Source organism: Cyprinodon tularosa, unplaced genomic scaffold, assembly GCF_016077235.1.
Source record: "Cyprinodon tularosa strain WSP-4 unplaced genomic scaffold, ASM1607723v1 ctg293, whole genome shotgun sequence".
In the NCBI taxonomy this organism is placed as follows: Eukaryota; Metazoa; Chordata; class Actinopteri; order Cyprinodontiformes; family Cyprinodontidae; genus Cyprinodon; species Cyprinodon tularosa.
Genome location: NW_024039000.1, coordinates 526,574 through 551,998, shown reverse-complemented (window position 1 = coordinate 551,998; position 25,425 = coordinate 526,574). Strand labels below are relative to the sequence as shown.

The following is a 25,425-nucleotide window of genomic DNA, read 5'->3' as shown; positions in this document are numbered from 1 at the left end:
TCTTTTAAGGGAGGGATAATCATTTGTTCTTCTTGTTTAAATATGTTGCATAAACCCATTTTGCCAATAATAAACAAAAATAAAAGGAGCAAACAGATAAAGATTTACTTCACTTTTTCCTATTAGCTCTAGGAACTAAGGTGGCATTCAAACAATTTTGATTTTGTGTCAGGAGGACTATTGTTGTGTTGATTCAAGGAAATGTTTTAGATCAATATCCTGTTGAGGACCCAGTTACACTTAAAGAGATTTCAAGGCTTTGTTAACCTATATGTTTTTTTGGAAGAGAAGGTATCACAGATCTTGGTTGCATTTCCACATCGTATGGATAGAACCTTTTCTCTCGCAGCGTGTCCAAAAAAACACAATTGAGAGATTGGTAAGGATTTAGATGGATGTTGCCAAATAGGAAAAGCAGAGTCCCCCCCACACCATTGGGTTCTAAAATCTGTACTGTGATCTGTTACATAATGAATAGTTTTGAGGATGGTGTGGCTGAGGCTGTAAGCAAATATTAACATTTCTATGAAACATCTTCTAAATAATACAAAGCATTTTATTCTCCGTCTATTTCTTCCATCCTAAAACTGCCTCCTCTGCCATTGTTGATTCTTGTGGAGTATGTACGTATGATGCTACCTTTAGAGATTTTTTTTTATTTTTTATATCTGACAATTTTTGGAGCATATTTATTAAATTCAAAGGACACACACGTCTGTCTACATGCATGCTGAAACTGACACTTTTCGTCAGTGTTATTATTTCTTTCTCCTTTGTTTCAAAGGTTTACCTCTTTCTCTCTCTATCATGGGTCTTAGCGCCTCTCTCGACCCCCTCTCAGTCTCTCTTGCTCATGACATCATAAGATAGATTTCCCTTTTAAGAGCATGTGGCTGCTTGGTGCCGGGTCCTGCATTAACTGTGTAAGAGGGCCACCATTTAACATTAAAAGCCTTTAATTTGCTATAAACTCCAGCACACATGCATTAATAGGCGGTGATGTTGGGTTATTGTTCATGTGCCGAGCGTTTTAAACAGGAGGCCATTAGCGCCTCGGCACTGGGTTAGAACGCACTCAGGAAAACATATTAAAACTAGTCATACGTTGCTTTCACACACAAGCACAGACACACAGAAAAACATAAATAAATACACATCAGTGAGACACACTAACTGGGGAAAGGAAAAAGAGAGAGAGAGACAGGGAAAGGCATCATTGAAGGGAGGGGCTGAAGAAGAGACAGAGTGCAATGAAGAGGAAGAATTTTATCATGGCATACGGTTTCAGTGGGAGAATGAAGTTCAACACTTCATCACTGGAAGATATTTACCTAAATGTAAACACCGCCTTGGGATATCAAAAGTAAAATTGTGTGTGTGTGTGGATATTAGGTAATCAGAGAATGGAGCATTTGCATCTGTTTGGATGGAAATTGGAGAGAGTGTGTGTGTGTGTGTCCTGTGGGGCCAGCCAGAGGGAATAGGTTAATTCTCTCGTCATCTTAGACACTTCCTGGGCTGCCCAAGCAAAGTGACAGCTAATCAACATTGTCATAAATAATCAATGGCCACTTTGAGCTGTCCCATGCGTGGGCTCAAAGAAGTGCCACACTGCACGCTTGCACGCGCACACACGAGTCAGCCCGGATAATGGGGCCGGTGCTCCCTGTGTAATTCTTGGTTCAGGGTTAAATTGGGAAAAGAAGGCAAAGAGGAAGAGAATGAGGTAAGAGGGAAATGATAGCAGGGAAGGGAGGGATAGACGCTGAGGGCTGTGGGGTATGGGAGGCAAGACAAGTGATGAGAAGCGAAGGGTCCGGACAGGAATGCCTTCTGGCAGACTATCTAGAATTAGGGAAAATTAAACGTCACACACACATGCAGTGCCTTCACATGCACATGCCTTCTTTTTCTCTTATGCGCAAGTACTGGCAAGGTGGGAGTAAAGGTGATGCTACCCCAACTTTTCTATTTGGGTGAGAGAGAAATTGTCTCAATTGAGGAAAAGCTGAGGAGGAAGGAGAAAAGGTACCATTAAACAGTTCTTTAATTAATGCAGGAAATCTATTTTGTAATTAAAAAAAGGCAAGGGGATTAATAAAGGTTAAATGAAAATAAACAGATAAATAAAATCTACGCTCTGCTGCCATGTGCAAGCAAATGCCAAATCTGATTCATGATTTTAATTCGCAAGCAGGATAATGTTTGCATCTGTCATTTGTATGTCAAATATTTGCTCATTAAATGACACAAACAGACATGTACAGAGCGTCGCCCCGAGAGAGACATGGTCAGAATTATGGGAAAGAGAAAAACAAGGGTGACCTTTACATAAACATATGGAAAAGTTAAGATATAGGCACTAAAAGTCATCACTGATCCACCTGGGCACCAAGTTCTTTTCATGCGTGTTTTCATGTGTGACAATACTTCACCTGTGATTTGGCAGGAGTCCAGTATCAGTAAAATTCTGGTCCCTGTAATCTCCAGTAAAAACAGTGCGACCATCTCTTATAAGAGTGTACTGGAACACATGTCCATTAGGCTGAGATGGCTGATCCCAGTACAGTTCCACAGTGGATGTGTTTAATACCAGGTGTCTAGGGCTGGACCACACACCTAAAATATTCAGAATTTAGAGGAGAGGAAGAATGAGTGTAGAAAGGTGTATCTATTGATATCTAGAACTTGACCTCTTTATTTTGAGCAAGCTGGCATTTGAAAATTTAGAAATACTTTTAGAATAAATGTAAAGAGTAAAAAAAAAAAATTCAAGAATTAGACATAGATTTTTTTTTTTCAATTGAAAAAATATAAGAAACATTAAGAAAAATCTGATTTAAAAATGTAACAGATTCATGAGCATTAAGGGGAAAAACTTGATTTAAGGTCATCAATAAACGAAACCTTTAAATCAGAACATGCATCGGAATTAACTTAGGGGGTGGATAGCATCAGAAAAATTCAATTCAATTCAAAACAAAATTTCAAATAAATAAAAATTCCCAAACCAAAAATAAAAATGTACTTTGGGGAATTATTTCAACAAAATTCTCTTTATTCCGAAGATTAAATAATTTAAAAAGACTATATTGTCTAAAGACTATATTCCCGATTAAAAGTTTAAACATCAAAAGGCCTTAACTTCAGTTCTGGGAGAGATGTACAACAAAGATTTTACAGCTTCTACAAAGTATTAAAGATGTGTTTGCATTGTAACGGTGTGTGTGTGTGTGTGTGTGTGTGTGTGTGTGTGTGTGGGAGGGGGCATACCACTAGGCGAGGCTTGCATTGTGCGTCCTGTAGAAGGTTCGCTGGCTGCACATCCTACAGTCGTACATGCCACCACCAAAAAACTGTAGTCCGAATATGGCTGCAAACCTGTAGCACATGAACAATCATAACCAAGGACTAATTAAATGGTAACTCTAGTGCATGTATAAGCATTTATAAAACTGTCTTAAACATTACATTGCAAACCTATATCTATGTATGCAAGGACATAATTGAAACTGTAAACTAAAAAAATAGTAAAAAAAAAAACAGAGGAGTTGTCCTGCGTTTCTCTCTTCCTCAGCTCTTTCCTCACTCTCAACGGATGGATCCATATCTGTCGGTGTTAAATTATGCATGCCATAACTCAATAATGAAACAACGTAAAGATGGGCAGCCGTGGAACTGACATGGGATAGGACTGGTCTAACGCTGTAATGTCATCAGCTTTTGATCTATGATAATTATGATACCTCTGTATGCATTTAGGCTACATTGTCCAGACATGATTTATTTATAGGCACCAGCTATGCAGACTAAATGAAAAAAAGCTTCTGAAAGGTACTTTAAGACGGACCACATAAAATCAGCTTTTCCTATATATTTCAATACCAGAAGTTGCTAAAAATTCAATATAGCAAACGATCCAGTTATACTGGAAACAACTTTTTCATGCAGATGTATATTTTATGCCTGGCTTTTGATGTGAGGTGGATCCGAGAGGAAGAATGCAAATTCTTAGTGCTGCCACGAGGGTTGACTGGGTATTTTATGGTCATTCACTTAACTGACAGCATACAACAGCTTGCAAATCAAATTCAAAGGAGAAATGAAAGAACTCAATTGACATTTCAAAAGGATGACTGCATAATATAGTGTGTTGAATTCTTTTTTCTGCTTTATTCAGCGCTACATAGGGACAGAGAAAACGTTTCACGCTAATAACTTACTTTAAAATAAATCTTTGTGGAGACCTAGTGAATTACTTCTCATAATAACGGAGCTTCTTTATATATATTTTAATTTATTGCATTTTAACTTTAAATACTTTAAAGTGTGATGCATATTTTTAGTGAAACTATAAGAAAAGATTATGCATGATTACAAATTCTTTGATGCTTTTATGATTAAACATAAAAGAAATTCTCCAGTTTTTAATGCTTACAAAAAAAAAACTTGGTCTCAGGCAGGTAATGCTGTAACCAAACATGCACACGTGTTTAAAAGACCCTGTGAAAGAACTCATCGCAGTAAACATGCATGCATATAGATCCAAAGTTCAACCCACATAGCTTCACCGCATCTTCCTCACGTCCGTCTCTGCTGCTTGGCCTGCTTAGCGTAACCCACAGCCTGCCACGCTTAGCTCTACTTCTGATCAATTTGTGTGTGTGTGTGTGTGTGCAAATGCCCTGACAATGCTGCTCCGTGTTTGAATTAATAAAAGAAATCTGCCAGCCATACAAAAGCACTAAGGTTGAGGCATAAGGCAGTGTTACACTGTTTAACTGTCAAACTAGGTGTGCTTATTAGTGTGTGTGGGTGTGCTCTACCGTAGTAAATGTATCCACACAGCACGTAATGTCATTTGTTCCAAGACTGAATGAAGCAGCAAGCCGTCACAGGATGCTCTTGTACTAAAAGTGTCCATGCATGAGTCTCAACGCTGCCAAATATTTAAAACAGATGAATGCTATAACCTTCAAACTACAGTTAAAAAACAACTGGATAAAGATTTCTTATTAATAGAAAAATACAAAACCAATTGTTTTTTTATGTCAACGATTAAATAACGTGAAACAACATATGCATTCATTTCAAAATTTATCAAAATTTGCAAAAGCTTAATTTTTTTTTCTTGAATCACAAGAAAAATGCATCAACCAATCTTATAAGTGACAATTTAAAAAAATACATTCAAATGAGCAGAAATGTTTCTCCTGGTTTAATAGATGCAAGTGTCCAGATGCAAACGTGATAACTTTCAATTTCCTTGAGGAGTTTCTGATTACCTGAGATAATCAGCCCAAAGAGGGCAGTGTTGCTCTGCAGGAGAAATGAGAAATGACACCTCAGATGGTGTGTGTGTTGCATCTGTAAGCTTATGGATGTAATTATAAAAAGACAGAGAAAGCCTTTTTTTTAAACGGTGATCACTGTAACAGTGAAAGTAAAAAAATATTAAATATATAATGATATGATGGAGGGGGCTTCAGATGTGAGCGGTCCCACTGACACCAATTGATACCGCTGTCATTAGGAGATCTGGACACAGCGGAGATCTGTGTGATGAGGTTAGGCACAGCAGCACAGAAACAGAAGGACTTTGGCTGAGGAAAGGGGAAAATAATGTTATTTCCCATCTAAGTGAAGGGGCAGAGAGGCCAAGCAGGAGTACAAACAAGTTTAAGATTTACAATTCTTTTTAAATTATGCCACTGTGAAGTTGAACTGATTTAAAATGATATTTCAGTTACAATGCTATTTTCTGTCTTCATGAGTGAATATAGAAAAAGGGAAAGACCATTACATCCATTCTACTTGATGGAGTGAAAGATAGAATGATATTATCAAGAGGAGAACAGGAAAAGGTAAATTAAGGAAAAAGAAGAGGACAAATACAGAAAAAATAAACAAAGAAGGACAAAGTTGGTTCATAAGCTCAAGACAAAATGAAAAGATAATAATAAAACCCCCTTTTTTCAACTGACTACCGTGAAGAAGGAAAAGAAACGAAACAAATGAGGCTGGAGAATGAGAAGAGAGCTTTGATAACACCTCTCCTGAATAATTAAAAGTTTGACTTCCTGTCTGTGCCTCCTTGATGCAGGCACTCTCTTAGCTGAAACAACGAGCTCAGATTCAAACGCAGTCACACATGAACAAATCCCTCAAAGAAAACTAAGCTGTGGCCTGCAGCTGCAACTAAACTACCACACATGGTCAAACTGTTAACTTCTGTTAATTATCAATTTGAAGCATTTTTTTTTTTTGTTAAACTGATGTTAGAACATACAACCTTAATGAATAAAAAGAGAAAGAGTTGGTTGTTGATTTTTCTGGAAATTTTCTACATTACTTGATTTAAGAAAACAAAAAAAAACAACGACAAAAAAAACAACTCTAAATCATGTCACAGACTCTGCATCACACTGATAACACCAAACAAAAATGACTGCATATTTGCACAATATATATTAATGCTCTGAACTTCAATATCAATGCGTTTTTTTACACCATGTGTTTTTTTTTCTCTCACATTGCTTACATTTGATCACTGCTGCACTTTAAGAAATGGAAATGTTAATTTTCTGTCTGAAAACCTGTGCCTAGTTTTTCTTTTAAATAAATTCTGTGTATACATAATGACAATAAAATTTGTCTAAGTCTAATCTAGATTCTGGGATACAGGCTGAAATCTGCTTTTGTGGAATTTGTATATATTTGTGCCTGTTTAGCGCACACAAAAGACTTTGTTCACTAACAGATTTCCGCATTTTTTAGATTTAGTTTGTTTCATAAATTATGGCAAATCGTCCAGTCCCTGAAACAGCAAATCAGCCCCAATTTACCACAATACCATACAATATATGTCCTTAAAAAACAAAATAAATATATATTTTTGTCCCAGTCCCTAATTTCCTGAATGCCAAAACATCTTAATGAATGCCATTCTTAAAATTCCTTATTCCCAAATGTAACAGACATTTTTTTTTTTTTACTTTTGGTCAACAGTGGTTCTAATTTGAATGTCCAACGGCAGCAGTTTCTGTCCACTATTCTTCTTATTTTAAATCTTGAACGCTCACTTGAACTTTAACCTGCAGCGCCCGCCTATTTAAAAGGATTTCAACCTGGAGAGACTCACATAGAGAATTGTTGCGATTAGAAAAGATTTATTGACATAAATGAAATGAGTTATTTGGCGCTCGGGCCCCGGCAGAAGACTTTGATGCTATGAATCAACATTTGCTTAGATGAGCAACCTAGGAAAAGGGTTAGAGTAGTCTTCCCCCCGAAGGCCCGGACACTGGTGGTGTAATAAACCAGAGTTTGAGTGGGACTGAAAATAGTCTGAGAGGGAGGTTAGGCCAGAAGCTAAAGGAAGGGAATCTTGAATGATGATTGGCTTTGGAGGGAGTACGGCCCCGACATTTATTGGAGGTGAATGAGGATCATCGCAGTTGGTCCAGGTGAAACTTATAAGAGTCTTCCAGATTGAGTTTTTGCTTAAGTGGTGCTAATGTGGCATGGTCATTAAGAAGCTACGACTACATGTTTGCATGAGTGCAGTGAAATAAAAGGAAAACAAATTTTTTTCTAACACGGTCCACCCTTAAAACAGGCTTGTTCACAAAAATTCTAAGCATTTTCCATTCGTGTGAGTTCACATTTTGAAACTTGGATGCTGTTAAGCGTTCAAACAGGTCAATGAAACTAAACATTTTAACTGGCTTTAGAGGGTTTGGCCTCCGCAAATTACAGACCTCATACCATTTGGGGAAACTAAATGAACTCTACTCAGTGCAGCCATTGTGAAGGGGTAGGAAGCACGACCCATCTTCATTCATCCAACCCTTCCTCCATCTCTGGGACGCCCTTATTCAGTCCTTGATGAGGTTGTCCGGTGTGCGAATCCTGCCCCCTAGACCTTGATGTATGCCAGTTAATTTCACTCTCAACCTGATTTCCTGTGCACATGCTGTTAAATAAAGGCCAATAGTACACAAATAAAGCACTATATTAACTTTCGGGGGGAAAAAAACAAACATATATAGGCATACATGAATATTTTAATCTGCAATGTTAAAGTTTTAACATGTGTGATTTGGGAAATTTAAATGTTGAAGCCAAATCTTATATCTAAACATCAAAGAATCAGAATGTGAAATTAATATGTTAACTTGAATTCAGGAGAAGGGCCATCCCTTAACCACATCTCTTGTCACTCAGCAATCTACTCATAACAAGTTCTCCTTTCCTTCAAAATCCATTATGTTTTTTTAACCCCACTCTCAATACCCTTTTCCTCCCTTTTATCCAAACACCCTCATTCCTTTTCCTTATTATCCATCATCTCCTTTTAGTTGCAGGTTCCACCTGCGTGGTCCTCAGCGGGCTTAAGGAAAAAGACTGAGAAACGCTGAGGGTCCTGCTCCCAAGCCTTCCAGCAGGCCTAAATGATCCATTATCAGTCCATATTAGTTCCTCCTCTCAGCCCCTTCCTTTGATTTTGTATCTGTCATGTGGTCTTTGCTAGTTAACTAACAGAATGCAAAAGTCAAGCATTACTATTGAAATCATGCCTATAATCACTGTATGTAAGCCTCTGACCCTATATATACCCAGATTATACTATACCCATCTTTGTCTTTGATAGCTTAATTTTATTTATTTTCTAGCTTGTTTATTTATAGTTTAAAAAAAAACAGAAAAAACGGTATTATATAGCTCATGTGAAGTTACCCACATAAATTTAATATCTTAGAATTCAGTAACTTTTAGTGTAGTATCTCTCACTCAATCAGGCATTTTTATATTTTTCAGCCTTAACATAAGAACAAAATATGGACATCAAACAGTGAAAGCCACACAATAATAATGTCATATAGTTGATTCAGATTTTAAAAATTCCTGAATCAAAAAAAACAAACTGCACAGCATAGGCCTAAAGAAAACCAGTATCTGTTCAAATAGGCCTACAGGTGCTGGTCATAAAATTAGAATATCATGAAAAAGTAGATTGATTTCAGTAATTCCATTTAAAAAGTGAAACTTGTATATTATATTCATACATTACATACAAACTCATATATTTCAGATGTTTATTTTGTTTAATTTTGATTATTACAAATGACAACAAATGAAAATCTCAAATTCATCATATCAGATAATTAGAATATTACTGAAGACCAATAAAAACAAAGGATTTATAGATATGTTGGCCAACTGAAAAGTATGAACATGAAAAGTATGAGCATGTACAGCACTCAGTATTTAGTTGGGCCTCCTTTGGCCTGTATTACTGCAGCAATGCGGCGTGGCATGGAGTCGATCAGTCTGTGGCACTGCTCAGGTGTTATGATAGCCCAGGTTGCTCTAATAGTGGCTTTTAGCTCTTCTGAATTGTTGGGTCTGGTGTATTGCATCTTCTTCTTCACAATACCCCATAGATTTTCTATGTGGGTTAAGGTCAGGAGAGTTTGCTGGCCAATTAAGAACAGGGATACCATGGTCCTTCAACCAGGTACTGGTAGCTTTGGCACTGTGTGCAGGTGCCAAGTCCTGTTGGAAAATGAAATCTGCATCTCCAAAAAGTTGGTCAGCTGCAGGAAGCATGAAGTGCTCTAAAACTTCCTGGTATGTGGCTGCGTTGACCCTGGACCTCAGAAAACACAATGGACCAACACCAGCAGATGACATGGCACCCCAAACCATCACTGACTGTGGAAACTTTACACTGGACTTCAAGCAACGTGGATGAAGTGCCTCTCTTCTTTTCCTCCAGACTCTGGGACCTTGATTTCCAAAGAAAATGCAAAATTTACTTTCATCAGAGAACATGACTTTGGACCACTCACCAGCAGTCCAGTCCTGTTTCTCTTTAGCCCAGGCAAGACGCTTCTGACGCTGTCTGTGGTTCAAGAGTGGCTTGACACAAGGAATGCGACAGCAGAAACCCATGTCTTTCATACGTCTGTGTGTGGTGGTTCTTGAAGCACTCACTCCAGCTGCAGTCCACTCTTTGTGAATCTCCCCCACATTTTTGAATGGGTTTTGTTTCACAATCCTCTCCAGGGTGCGGTTATCTCTCTTGCTTGTACACTTTTTTCGACCACATCTTTTCCTTCCCTTCGCCTCTCTATTAATGTGCTTGGACACTGAGCTCTGTGAACAGCCAGCCTCTTTAGCGATGACCTTTTGTGTCTTGCCCTCCTTGTGCAAGGTGTCGATGGTCGTCTTTTGGACAACTGTCAAGTCAGCAGTCTTCCCCATGATTGTGTAGCCTATAGAACTAGACTGAAAGACCATTTAAAGGCTTTTGCAGGTGGTTTGAGTTAATTAGCTGATTAGAGTGTGGCACCAGGGGCCATCAATTTTGAACCTTTTCACAATATTCTAATTTTATGATATGATGAATTTGAGATTTTCATTTGTTGTCATTTGTAATCATCAAAATTAAACAAAATAAACATCTGAAATATATGAGTTTGTATGTAATGTATGAATATAATATACAAGTTTCACTTTTTAAATGGAATTACTGAAATCAATCTACTTTTTCATGATATTCTAATTTTATGACCAGCACCTGTATATTGGATATTGTATTTAGGTACAAGTTTCTTATAACCTACAAAATTTAGCATTTTTCTAAAAAGAGACAGGATCAAAATTACCACTTTTTTTTTATTTTATTTTACTTTTTCTCTTTTCTTGTGTAGATGCCTCTATATTTAACAAGTGAGAGTCTGGGGGTATCGTGGAGATGCATTAATAAATAAAAGAACATACTCAATTCCCTGCTGTTCTGAATTAATAACGAGCCTACAAAAGACCAATTAAACGCATGATTAATGCCATAATCTATATAATTGCAGGCAATATTTCATTGGGAGCTAATGATACAATACTTAATATTGATTCACATGGGGTGTTGCGGTGCAGTAGTGCTTAATTCTCTCTATGCAGTGTCACTTTTTAGAACTGTTAAAAAAGCCATTAGTCTGTTTCCTAGGGCAATGAGTGGATAAACTGTAAAATGGTCAACAACACTAATTGCTCTCTGTATTTTAAACACTTGTCTGTTTTTTCCTCAATTATTTTGAGGAAAACCCACGAGTGTTTAAGAAAATGAACAGAATTTAAATGTAAATAAAAAAAAGCTTCAAGAACACAGTGTCCCATTTCCCTAGCACTGACATGATACAAAATTTTGTGACATTTTTTGTAGAATATTCAATCAGGTACAGTAGCATCTTTTGTATGTCATTTTTATTACCGGATTCAATAAACTTTAAACAAGATCTAAATGAGCATCTTGATATCAGAATTTTCTTTGCTAATACAAGTTAATTCCTGCACTTTCAATTGTTTAAATAAGTGTGTGGATGAGAGCTCTTTGAGCATCTGTCTCTGCCGGAAAACCACTGGAGAGATGCAGAGGAAGATGAAAAATGGCATATTAAACATTAAGGATGAGGGAATAGAACAGCAATTATTTCTATTCATATTTCATTGAAAACACTTAGATTCATTCATCCATCTTTTTATCTCCCTTCCTTGCCTGTTTCTCCTTTGCTCACTTTTGAAATGTATCCTACAGTTCACTTTTTGCTTTTAAATGTGTGTTCCTCTCCCCCTTTGATTTTTTAAACTCTGGTTCCATGAAACCAGACATTTTTTAACCTGCTCAAGTTTTTTGATAATAGTTCTTTAGACTTTTTTATGGTTTTAAACCTTTTGTTAGGAATATGGTTTTCTGTCCTGTAAATTTTAATCTTAATCTGTCTCTTTAATCTCTGGCACGCTTACAGGTTTGCAACCGAGAATTTGTTTTTATTATTACTCTGCCAGTTTGGTCTTTAAAAAATCATTAGTTTGTGGTTTTTCCCCATCCTCCTCTAATTAAAATAGATGTCATAATTTCAATTTGGCCATAAACGTTAACTATTTTGATGTTTAATCGCCTTATAACTTTTTTATTTTAATTAGTAGTAGTAGCAATTTGCAGATCTTTTTCTGAGTTTCCTCAGTTTGACAAAAGAATAATTGAATTGTACCTTTTTCAGGATCTTTATTCATTAAAGATAATAAATATTAATTCAATCCAGTCAAAAACATCTTCCAAGTCATGTACAGACACTAAATTTATGTTAGTAGTGACACAATGGAATTACGTTCAGTTTATCATTTTAATTTTTTTATAAAAGAAAGAACTGTACAATGCATCAATGTATCAATCAAAGCAAGCATGTGGGGACAGTGGAAAGGAAAACTCAATTTAACTGTAAAAAAAAAAAAGGCTCAGTGCAAAGCCTTCTGCCATGACTGGGGTTTAGAAGATAGAGCATAAACATGAAATAACAAAACGCTAATCCAGGAGTTCTTTCATGGTTAAAGAAAAGCAAAAAGTCAATGGCAGTATAATCTATTTTTTTTTTTGGCTTCATCTATTAGAGAAACATAGCAAAGCATATAAGCTCTGAAAGAGTTCTAAGGCCTCTAATATGAAGGAGAGGACATGCAGCTAGCTGCAGTAAAAGCTCAGTCTAGGAGAGGGACAGGTTTGTCATGATCATAGCACTGGGAACTTAATATTTGCCCATTTCACTCACCTCTGCCCAGTGACCAATTATCACTCATATTATCTACCTGCTCATGGTGCTTTATATAGAGCTTAGCACAGCTATCGGGGCATGATCATTGACATTGTTTCAGAATTTTGAGTTGGATTATTGTGTTGCTGATTTTGATGTTCTCATTCTAGGAGGCCAGTGGTGAGAGGTTTTTAGTATTGCCGTAGTTTTACTGATAATTTCCTGGCTCTTTTCCACTGAACGTGCCCTGCTCCAGCTTTGGCTCAGTGGAGGGAGCTAGCTGTAACGTACCATAGTTTCCCCTAACATGCCTTGTTCTGCCTCTCAACTACTGCCCTTTCCTGTTCCCATCTGAACGTTCTGTCTGAACTCTCTGTTGGACTCTTGGAACCATGAACCTGCCTGTTCCTGTTCTGATCGGTACCCCTGACTAGGCTAAGGACTCCTAGATCTCTGAACCTACCTGTTCTGAACTATTTCCCTGACCTGGCTCAGATTCATGCTCGTTCACTGGGGCTGCAGCACCTGGTTCACTCTGGGTGGCTCCTGCTGCATCTTGATGGCAGTCCATCGGCTGGATCCTACTGTACCTCGCTCTAAGGAGTTGGACTGAACTGTTAAACCAGGTAAGTGACTCACATGGATAATCTTCTGTCAGATTATCGTGGTTACAGGCGGTCCCCCGGCCCACTCAAGCTGCTGCAGATCTACAGTCCGACAGAGTCTGTTATTTTTTAAATAAACCTTTTGAATTTTCTCACTGTCTGCCTCGCCTTGAATAATGGGTCCTTCTGTCCTGTTTTATGACAAGCTTAACAAAAGAAAGGCAGGACCAAGTGGATCATCTATGGAGGGACGTTAGTGTTGATCCGAGTTATTGTTAATCTTAAATGCACTGAAATCTTAATTATTTAAAAATAATAAAATCATTATCTCATCTGAAGGTACAGTGAGTTGTTTGGATTGAAATTTGGTAAATGACACTGATTTACCTTTTTATCAATAATGAAACTCATTTGTTTATGAAGATTAATATAGTTTATATAATTTACGCAGGATGAAGACCATATTATTATTATTATTAGACCCTAACATAAATAAATCAATCTAATAATCTGCTTTACCATAACTAACATTTGAAAAAAATAGAGCATTCCTCAAAGAAGCATATGTTGTGACACAGAGCTCAAAAGCAGATAGTTTTAAAGAAAGGAAGAGATAAAAGAGGAAGAGGGACAGCCTCAGAAGTGGTATTGGCTAAATGTTTGCTTTTCCACTGTCTCACTGGAGGATATAGAAATTGCACATACACACACGCACTGGTTGCTTACTCTGGCACTTGGGCCTGGTACAGTATTACAGCGGCACATTACCATCTCTATTTGGCATTGTTTGCTTTGCCTCATGCCTACACATACAAACACATGCTCACAACCCCTGGCCATACAAGCCAACCACAGACACCATGGGAATAGGCAGTTGGATACTGGCAAAGCTGAAACCTGGTCTGAATCCAAGATGGAGCAGAATAAAAAGCTGTGAAGCGTGTAAATGCCTCTGAATTTATGCTCCAAAAATTTGCACCTTTGTACATTTAAAATTAAGAAAAAAGTGGGGATAAGCAAATCAGACCTAGAGCACTGAACGTTTTAGTTTGTTTTATTCATGTTTCAAAAGATCATAGCGTAGGGGTTGGGGGGTTTACTGCTTTCAGATTGTTAGAAAACAGATTTAATTGGCTGTCACAGACCTCAAATCTTTAAGTTAATCCAAGCATTTTAACTGTTTCCGCTGTGCTTTATTCAAACATATTTCAACATTTTAAAGGACTATTCATTCATAGAAACAAAATAACAAATAACGTCACATTAAAAAAGGAAAGAAAGAAGAAGAAGCAAAAAGGGAGATGAGGAGAGGAACAAGTGTTAAAATGTAAGTGAAAGGAAAGAGATCTAAAGAAAGATTTTGAGAGAACAAATCCTACAGGAAAGTAAAAAATTATGGAGTAAGACATATTCAGAAGAGAAGAGATATTATGATAACACTTAAAGAAAGCAGTTGTTTATGGAAAAATTTACAAAAAAGTCAAGTACAAAATTAAACAAATGGAAAACGGCAAGAGACTGATTCATTTCTTACCCGTCACAGTATAATTTTTACGTCCACCACTGTGTGTGACTATGGTTCCGACTCCAGTCTGATTCAGGTGGTACCTCTGGATGACTCCATTTGGACGAGAAGGCACAGACCAGTTGATGTGGAGAGAGGTGGAGCTAACAGCTGTTACCACCGGAGGCTCTACATTCTCTGGAACCCCCTGGGCTGTCACTGCCACCACCTAAACATAACAAACAATGTTACAAAAAATGGTTCAATGATGAGTGTTGGCCTAGTGGGTTAGAGCTGTGCACTTGTGTTCTGAGAGGGCTGCAAGTACCAGGTTCAATCCCCACAGCCTCCACCCTGGGTTCTTGAGCAAAACGCTTAACCCCTGATTGCCCGGGTGCCACACAGTGGCAGCCCACTGCTCCCCAAGGGGATGGGTTACATGCAGAGAACGAATTTCCCCATTGCGTGACAATAAAGGGATTTACATTTATTTTATTTAAAATACATTTTAAAAATGTACTGGGTAAATAAAAGAGGAAATCTCTTTAATAGCTGGGTTTAATATTGGGTTAGGGCCTGCCACTTTAAAATGAGTAGATTCAGTTCTAAGCCAAGTAGTCGGAGGTAATAATGACAATAATTATTATAATGATCAATATTAAGTGCTTAAAACAAAATAAAAAATAAAAAAGATAAGTGTGAATAAACTATCAAAATGAGAAAGTTGTCCTTGTCTACTTATTGACCCCCCTATCCCCAATAAGGAGCTTCAGTGAGATTGGATCGTTTATGCCCTAAACAGCTGGATTTCTCTCCGCCTTTTCCTCAGAAAAACAAGGTAGGCCTATAATAATTAAATGATAACTAACCATGCTTCTTGCAGAGCCTGTTAAGAAACATTGAAGGGAGAAATAATCACCTTTTGCCATTGGTAAGCTAGAAAAGCACTCAGAGAGCTCAGTCCTCCACCAAGCAGCAAATTTGTCCTCATATTGTGACCTAAAACTATAGCTAAAACTCACACGTCTAAATCATGATTTTTGGAGTCCAATTCTGAAGCTGTCAATAGTCACTGTTGCCACCCTCTGGTTCAGAGAGGGAATTGCTTGTTTCCTCCATAAATCATTATGTCACAAGGTTACCGAAACCCATAGGCGTAACTTCCTTAAGGACTGGTGTGGACATGTCCCCACCAATCTTGACCGGTAGGGGGACAGTCCCCACCAATATTTTGTACACGTATTTTGCTTTCGGTGCTGTGTATATCTGATTAAAACCCCATTCATGCTGCTCCTCAGAAAGAAAATAAAAAAAGTTCTCCCCGCTGCTCACCGTCCACAAACCCCGACAAAAACCTCAGAAAAAAGAATCTGTTGCCTCTTGCTTTCTCCCCATCACCCCCCTCCGCCCTCTCCCCATAACACCTGTCGCTTCCCTCCAAAAATGCTAACCCATTCAAAGACAGCAGTGGACTCAGACTTGCAGGTGAGAGGGACTTGTGGAAATATTAAGACCTAATTTTAGTCAGGAGAGACTTAAAGTAGTAAAAGAATAGAGAATAGTGTAAAAATAAGTGAATACCGTATTTAAAATATAACTGAACCGATAGCCTATGATGGGTTAACGGGTCGGGTTGCGGGTTAAATATCAACGGGTCGGGTCGGGTTCGGATTTGAATTGAAGATATCCGCGGGTTCGGGCGGGTGCGGGTTGGTAAAACTCGACCCATGCAGGTCTCTAAGCTACACTACATTCAGTATCGTTACCATAGAAACAGACAACAGCGCCAATATATCAGAATTATACTAAAACACACGCAAATAATTTCCCACATAAAAAACAGGACTTTCAGTCCATTACAGTTTTCCGTTTTTAGAGGGTTGTTTATTTTGCGTTTATTAAGTGATGGCTGTGGTATATTAGCTTTCACTGCTATAAGCTTTCGCAGCAGTGATTGATTAATTTAAACACCTGCTCTACTGATGGTCTATCGGAGTTGGTGTTTAGGTTGAACATAAAGAACACCTTTTATTTGAAGCTTCTTGTAGCTACTGTTTTAATCCCGGCTTTACTTAAAACTTTTTCCTGACTTTGATAGTGTTGCCATTCAGTAGCAAGCACTGCGCCCCTTTTTCTTTTATATGTACACGTACATTTAAGATTTAGCGTGTTAAGTTGACAACTCATGAGCAAGCTGCTTTTTGCAATCTAGCAGGGAGATGTGACGTCACTCTGCAGGGGGTCCAAAGATAAAAGATTTAAACAATTTTGCCATTGGAATTTCAGATTTAAGGGAGTTAGAAAGTTCACTTAGTAAAAGTGCAAATAATAAATCTGATTACCGCTTACTTTTAAGCTGGTTGAACATACTGCGACAGACTGGTGACCTGTCCAGGGTGATCCCACCTCTCACCCAGAACGTGGCTAGAGATATGCACCAGCACTTCCTGATCCCACTGAGGGATAAGGTTAAAGAAAATGGATGGTTGAACATAGTCCGCTCTCCCAGATTCTATCAAATCAGTATTGATACCCTCAGGGGCGGATTTAGGAAATTTGGGGCCCTAGGCAAAGACAGGCAGGGGGCCCCCTGAGAAGTAAACCCATAAAACAGACCCATTCTACAGATAGAGAAATGTTAATAGAATAGACATCCATTATTTGTTCTAGGTTTTGTCCCTCTCTTCTTGTCCCTTTTTCCTCTCAATTTATCAGCGTTCTGATGGCATTTTAGCCAAAGGATTTTTATCAAAAACATAATTAATGTGCACAAATAAGGATTAGTTGTATTAACCATACATGACATGGAAACAGAGTTTTATGGGGCCCCCAGGAACTTGGGGCCCTAGGCAACTGCCTAGTATTGCCTAATGGTTAATCCCCCCCCTGGATACCCTGCTGGTGGATGTTCTTGACAGAAAGACGGAGTTGCTTAATCATATTCTGCTTAAGGTCCCATAAGATCTTGTCCGAGTCGTGGTTTAAAAGTAAATTCATTTTAAAAACTGACCCAAAATTGACTGTCAATAAATGTTCTACAAAATTGATATATTTATTTGATTTCTTTGATTTGTACTGTCTGTTTAGATTTATGTGATATTTTTTGCACAAAATATATAAGTGAATATTGTAACAGTTATGTTTTCAACTGTAAGCATTAAATTGATAAATGTTATTCGCATTTTTTTGGCTTTATCCTTTCCAACAAAAAAAAAAAAGGCGTCGCGCAGGTAGCTCCCTTTCCTTATGAGCCGTCCCCACCAACTTTCAACACAAAGTTACACCCTTGCCGAAACCTTAAAAAAAGAATCAGGATTACAATCTGGATCATTACCAACATGTAATGGATTGTTTCTTCACATGAGGTTCACCACTGGTAAAAAAGTTAAATTCGATCATAATTTTTCAAGTTATCCTGTACACAGACAGAAAGACCGACACAGACTCTCCTAAAACCATATGCTCCTTGACGGAGTAAAGATGGGGAAACATGCAAAATAAGGTTTGCACAAACTGTCTGCTGAACTGCAAACACAAACAATTTGCACCTTCTTAGAAGATCTGCTTCACACAAAAACACATTCACATGATGCTCAAAAATTCTGAAGATCATGCCCATAGAACGTAGCGTGTGAGATAAAATTCAACCTCATATCATCACCTGTTGGTTGTGCAACTGAACCGCGGCTAACAAACTAAAATAGATTTTAAAAGCACAGGCCACCAACTACTTTATGTTTAGGATAATACAAAATTACCATGCCATGAAAACTTATTGAGTCATTATTGTCCATCCCCTAATGCAAATCCAAGCTCTCTGACCTCTCTGACCAAACAACAAAAAATAACTAACATCTTAATAGTTATACATACTAAAATATAGCTCAATTACTTTATTTGCAACTTTATTATAATAAAAAGATAAACTGTTAGAAATTTCAACTCTTGTTTTACAAGATACAATTGCTTAGTATCAATTGTAAATTCCTTGTGTTGTATCTGTAGGGCTTGGTGGTAGAGGTGAGAAATGCAGGGATCTCAGAGTCGGAGGGCAATCTGCTGCTAAAGGCAACAGGGATATCCTGCCGTAATAGACTGTCACTAGCACTTCCAGCAGCTGTCCCACACAATGCTATGCAATTAGATCGCTGCTACAACAACTAAGGAGACATAAAAACACGGGCACAAAGATAAACACACACAGGTAGATGTGAGTATATGCATTCAAGTACAGAGAAGAAGAAGAGGAAGAAGAGAAGCAAACAGCAAAAGTGGAAAGGCAGACAGAGCTAAAGAAGACTGAAGAAAATGCGGTATCTCTCAGGAAGGTTTCAGTGTAGTAGAAGTTTAAATGTCAGTCAAGACTTTACTCAAAGGTAAGGAAATAAAAAAGCACAACATGTGATTTGATTAGAGCATAGCTCTTGGAATAAAACAAAAATATTGGAATTTTGGGAGAGAATACTGGAATATAAAGCTGCTAGGTATGGGCTGTACTGAGAGGCAAATTAGACCCCTTTTTATTCCGATAGGACCTTAGACAATATCACTATAATGTCTAGCCCATTCTAACCCATTACGGGTTGGAATACAATAACAATTTACAGTTAAGCTCAAGAATAACATTTATACTCAAGCTGTTAGGGTCTCTGGGGTGCTGCTGTTTTTCTGGTGTGAGTGAGGTTCCTGTCACAGAGAGGATCTTTTCTTGTGGCCAGGCCAACCCTTGTTGCTGCAAAACTGAGAACGTTTCACAATCAAGATAACTAGTGTGTATATATGGTATGGAGGTGAAGGATCATCTCTCGTCACCAAATGATTACCCCTGATGGTATTCCAGCCAAATACCTAAACCAGGAATATCTTTTTTTTTTAAATGTGTCTTCTTGTGAATCTCTTTTAATGTGGACTCTGTTCCAGGCAACCAGTGTTTCTCAGTTGGTCTCTAAACTTCATGGAAAAGCTCTTTCCTTTCTTTAGCAGTTCTCAGTCTTCATCTCCTACCGGCCCCCTCTTGCAAATACCATCTCTCTCTTGGATCTCACTCACATTTTCCTGGACCTCAGGGGTTCAGTCTGCAAAGCCTGCTGAATCAAACCTCTACAGACCCATGCCACCTCCCCTTCATCTCTCAAGAAAGCAATTCAATCAATCGGTCATCAGTTGTCACCAACAAGCTCCTTCCTGATCAGTCTGCTTTCTCCCCTCAGACCAACCAGAAAGTTCACCTTAAAGTTCTATGCCTCCAGATTCTTCTTGCTTGTTTGTAAATCTTACAACTCACTGGTTCTCTGTGTGATTCTGCATGTGGGTCAAAAAAAAAACTATGAACCAAAATGACACAAGCAGCTATTTATATTGTTTAAATATTTTAAAGCTTCAGAGAACTTTGAGTATTATCTATTGCTCAATGGGTAGCAATGAAAAAAAGACGTTAAGCCCAGATCTGTGAAGAACCTTGGGACAGTGAGGAGTGACTATTGTTGGCAAGAGACAAACTACAACCTAGGTAGGAGGGCAGTGTACCGAAAATGCCATAATAGATTAACATAAACCAGTGTTGTCTCCACAGGTGTAGTGAAGGGCAATGGTGGTGTGTCCAACAGACAGCTACAGAATATCTCCATAGACTGTTTGCTTCAATTCTTAGCTTGTATGTATGAGAAAAACATTAATCCACAAAGCCAGCTGGACTTGTATAGCTCTAGTACCAGCAAAATGGCAGCTTCAATCTTTGCAGACCCCACCAATCCAGGCTACAAATTGTTCAGAATTTTACCTTCAGGTCAGCACCAAAGAATGCTTCATGTCAGCCTACAGAGAGCTACATATTATTGTTTCTAGCTATATGAAAAGCATACCTACATTAATAACCTGCATGTTTTCTTCTTCTTGGTAGAAAACAGCTGTACATGGATATATATGCTCTTACATATTAATATTATTAATATCAAAAGAAGAAAGAAAGACGTTTGAGCATTTTTTTCTGCTGTGTGCACACAAACTAGGCAAATACGACAAATTTTGAAAAATAATTTAAACATGAGTGAACACATACTGATAATGCCAAATATGTTTTTACTGATTATTTGAAAGCAAGTAAAATGGTTTTCTATATATACATCTATTCTATAACGTATGCAATTATATTTTTTTTATAGATCAAACAGTAAAAAAACCTATTGGTTAAATAAAAAACATTTAAAAATTCAAATACATAAATTTGTCCTTAATAGTAAATATCTAATATCCACTGCAGTTTCACTTTTTGATGTGCAATACTGAAATAAAAAATAACTGTGAACCAAACTGATCAGATCTGGTAAGTTACAGCTTTTAAAAGATAATATAATACGAATCACATTACAAGGTATAGATAATTAATTAACAAATGTGAACACAAAGACCCAGATAAAACAGACTAGATGGTGAAAGCAAGGCAGCTGTTTAGATAGCGTGATGGTGTTGAAGATGAAAGAGGTTAAGAAAGTAAGCAGATAACTCTTGAGAGAAACTGGGATCCGTGACTCTTAGATCAGGCGAGCGACAGGAGACAAATGGCAGAGAGAACAGGGCAAAAGGATTGTGAGACACAGAAGGACCAATCGCTCTTCCTCGCGCTATAAGTGACCAACCATATTAGATCAGCACCTTCTGTTGTCACAGTAGGTGTGTGCTTGTGAGTGTCTGTGTTTGTTTGCAGGCACCAGTGAGAGTGTGTGTCTATGTGAGAGGCAGCTGATGCCAGGTAATTGCAGTGGTGTATTAGGTTAGTTCAAGTTATCCCATAATTGGGACTGTTTGGCCAATTTTCACCGTTGTACAAACTAATTCAACTCACTCCTCCTCTTCCATCCACTACCGGGAGAGTGTGCAGGGTTGTTTGTGTGACCATATGTTTGTATTTGTGAGACTGGAGTGGGGGGCACTGTGTCTGGGCTATGAAAGTAAATGCTGATTAACTTTTTTTAAACAGAACCTTCACTTTGAGAACTTTAAAAAAGGAAAATATTTTCAAGAAGTCAGAGAACCTCTTTCCAAGAATGATTTGACTGCTAGTTTTACCTTTGAGGTATCAATCATGCAAACCAGATAATTGCTAATTTGGTGTCAGTTCAGTTTATTATTCCAATTGATTAAAATGTTTCCACTAAGGAAGCCCAGTCAATTGCAGCTTTCACTCCTCCTGGATGACATGTAACCTCACTGGACAAATAAGCTTTACAAGCATATAATAATGTATCTGTCTGAATTTAATGTGACTGTAACTCTAAAAGGACCTTGTTCGCAATATAGGTTTCAAAGTAGTATGTATGTCATGAGCTTTAATGAGATAAAAATCATCAGGACTTGTAAAACAGTCTATATCAGCAGCTGTCCCATTACCGAATTATTCTCTGTGCCACTGCATTTTATTGTTTTTCTAAATGGAAAGAGGGAAATACCACTTATGAGAAAAACAAGGTGTGCCACCAGTCTGAATTCTTAATCACACAAAACTTAACAAATTAGTTTTTTTTTTTTTTTTTATACATTTAAACAAATGCACCTTTCCTTTCTTTAATGCTTGTTTACATTTTTAAGCAATATATGCAGTTACGTGAAACAGCGAGGCTGGGGACTTTTATGAAGTGTAACGCAACGTTCACATGAGACGCGCTTTGGGCAGCAGATTCAGACGTTTTAAATGCAAGGTCAATGGTTGACACGCATCAAAAAGTCCTGCAGCATGTCTTGAACAGCTGAAGCAACGCATCATGAGCTTCTGAGCATCTGAGGAGCGTGACGCACTTCACAAGCAGCAGATGCTGGAGTTGGAAAGATTGAATTTCTGCTAATCGACGCGCCGCATCAACCAATCAGAGAAGCTGATCTGGGAGCTGGCAGGGAGACAGACACAGCACTACTGATTCAGAGCGTTATGATCACTCCTCTGAAACAGTTTATTAATGCTTAAATTAACTTAAACTGTCGAAACCTGCCAGCAAAATTGGTTTGCTTTTATTATTCTGGTGCCTGCAGTTAGTACCACGTACATGAAAAATGCTAAAATCTACTTCCAGCCACCATGAACAATAAGGGAAAAGCCCCAAGAGGTGACCAGGCCTAAGGCAGCTGCTGCTGGGGATTTCCAGTGACAGAGCACCGTCAGTATTCGGGGGTCTGCGTGGTTCCGACAGTGAAATAATATTTTTAACTGACTGCACAGACGATCTTTTCAGCTGGACTTTCTCGCATAAAAATATATTAAAACTCCTTTTTACCCACTGATCACAATAAATACAGCAAAGCTGCTCTCTGCCATTGAACACAGGAGCAGCAGAACCATCAGACCAGTGTTGGGAAAGTTCTCTTTCTACGTGAACTAGTTCAAAGTTCAGTTCACACATTTTAAAATGAACTAGTTCAGTTCATAGTTCAAAATTTTTAACTAGGTTCACAGTTCCAAAAAACGAACTAGTTCATAGTTCCTTTTTTTCATATATTGCTCAATTACACCATAGCCTACTGTAGAACCACAGACAGCAATTATTTTATCAGTTGTAACACTGAAACTGTGCGTCAGATTTCATCTTCATATCCAGTTTTGAATCCTTATCCAACCAGGGTTTACATTAGCATTGAGGGGACAGCATTTCCCCATTGTTGCTTTAACGCTTTGTTGCTGTCCATTCACTTCACACTAGTAGCAGCTGCAGCTTTCACCCCTACATTATATTCTTAAAAAATATCAGGAAAAATGTGCTGCTTGAATGGTCTTTTTTATGAGGAATTGTTAAAAGAAAAATAGGAAAGTAGTCTTTAAGGTGCAAATGTTTTTTTTTTTTTTATTATTTTTTCCATTTGAAATTCCATTTCAATACATACTAAAAAGGAATACTGGAATCATGGAAAATTATACCAGGCAGGTTTAACAAACAAGTTACATGGATAGTAAAACCCTCAAGAACAGGGGTCTTCTATGTTTTCCAGACCAAGGACGCCCAAACTGATGGCGAGATGGAGCGGGGACCCCCTAACTATATATATTGTATGAAATTGTGTCCTATAGTCACTCTATTACAGATGGAGTAATGTAAAGCAATTAATTTCTACCTGGGATTATTACAGTTTTTCTAATTCTGATTCCTGGTTGATTGGACAGGTGTTGTGAATGAAACGGTGCCCAGCTTGAAAGAGCTCCTGTGTGTCGCTGAATGTTTGCATTGATGACTGAAAGACATTTTCTGCCTCCATTTATCTGTTTACTACAGTGTGTTGATTTCATGTTAATGAGTATTTAAAGACATTTCAATTAGTCGGGGAAAAAATTGCAGGGGGGGAATATAAAAATATCAACTAACCATGCAGACCCTCATGCAGTACCTCTGTAGACCCCCTAGGGGTCGCGGATCCCCTGTTGAAGACCTCCGCTCAAGAAGATTTTACTAACACAAACTGAGGGACCAGGCTGAGGTAGGAATTTAAGGTTACTGAAGTGCGAATTTTTTTACTGAAAGCCGGCGGGCAAAGTTGTTGCCATCATCCTCACCGACCACCTGGTCATAAAACTGTTTTAAGTGATCATACTGCTGCTTTGTCGCCTCCACGCTGCTGTGGCTTCCACGCTGCATTTTGTTTTGATGACGCACGCGGCTGTAGGCTACGACACTGGTAGCTGGTGTTGCCAGATTGGGTGTTTTTCCCGCTACATATTAAGGCCTGTTTACGGTTTGATTTAGCCGGGGTTTCGCCTGGAGGGCTCTAAAGAAATCTGGCAACCTATTGAACGGAGTTGAACTGAGAGAGCGTGCCGTTCACAGACACCAGAATGAACGAGTTCGTAATAACGTTCATCAGGCAGTAATGCAGTACGTTCAGTTCACGTTCGCCCAAAATATGAACGAGTTCATGAACTTTCGTTCAATGAACGCGTTCAGGCACAACACTGCATCAGACGCATCTGTACAAAGTTTGCTGGACATGCTTCAGGAACCTCAAAGATCATTTAGAGTCACGTCAGATCTTAATGTGGACCAGCATCAAAAATGAAACAGCAGGCCCTTTTTTTGCTGCCCAAAGCACGTCCGGTGTGAACGTAGCAATTTTTTTAAATCTCCGATTTTCATAAAACACAAGATAAATAAAAAAATCTTATAGAAAGGGATATTTCTGTAATTACAAGGAAAATCAAAAAAACTTTCTAATGGGTAACTTGTTTCTGGAACTTAGTGTCCGCCAAAACAAAGCAAAACCAGATCAACACAAACAAACACTAGAAAAACAACAACAACAAAAAACCCAATTAAATTACTGAAATTATAAAAAACTGGAATGTTGGCTTCCGGAATCAACAGTCATAACCCGATACAGTGTAATTTACTTTTTGATGTAATCACCTTTCTAAAGCAATGCTATGCATCACAATAATGATAAATGGTGATTTAGAATAATAAAAATATCCCTATACTTTTATTTTGGTGTCATTAATTGTTCAAAACTACAAAATGTCCACCAAGTTGTGGTGATCCACTTCTCTGCTTATTAAACAATAAGATTCCCCTATTGACAATGTCTATAATTCATCTGTGCCCAGGGTACATAGTTTGTTAATGTTGTACAATAATTTATCCAATATTAATAAATCATTTGCTTGAAGTCAAAATAAAATGTTTTACCATCTGCACAATTTAATTATATGTATGATTCCTCCTTTTTCATGAACAAATTCACCAGGATTGTA

The 25,425-nt window shown here is 38.0% G+C and overlaps 1 protein-coding gene across 1 annotated transcript in view; it reads right to left on the bottom strand.

Moving 5' to 3' along the window:
• Nucleotides 1-25,425, bottom strand: part of ush2a (Usher syndrome 2A (autosomal recessive, mild)) — a 304,801-nt gene that overhangs the window by 55,383 nt on the left and 223,993 nt on the right. The window contains exons 67-69 of the mRNA XM_038291100.1: nucleotides 14,733-14,931; nucleotides 3,274-3,381; nucleotides 2,436-2,619 (exon numbers count right to left, since the gene is read on the bottom strand). Of these exons, the coding sequence (XP_038147028.1) occupies nucleotides 2,436-2,619; nucleotides 3,274-3,381; nucleotides 14,733-14,931 (491 nt within the window). The remainder of the gene's footprint in view (nucleotides 1-2,435; nucleotides 2,620-3,273; nucleotides 3,382-14,732; nucleotides 14,932-25,425) is intronic.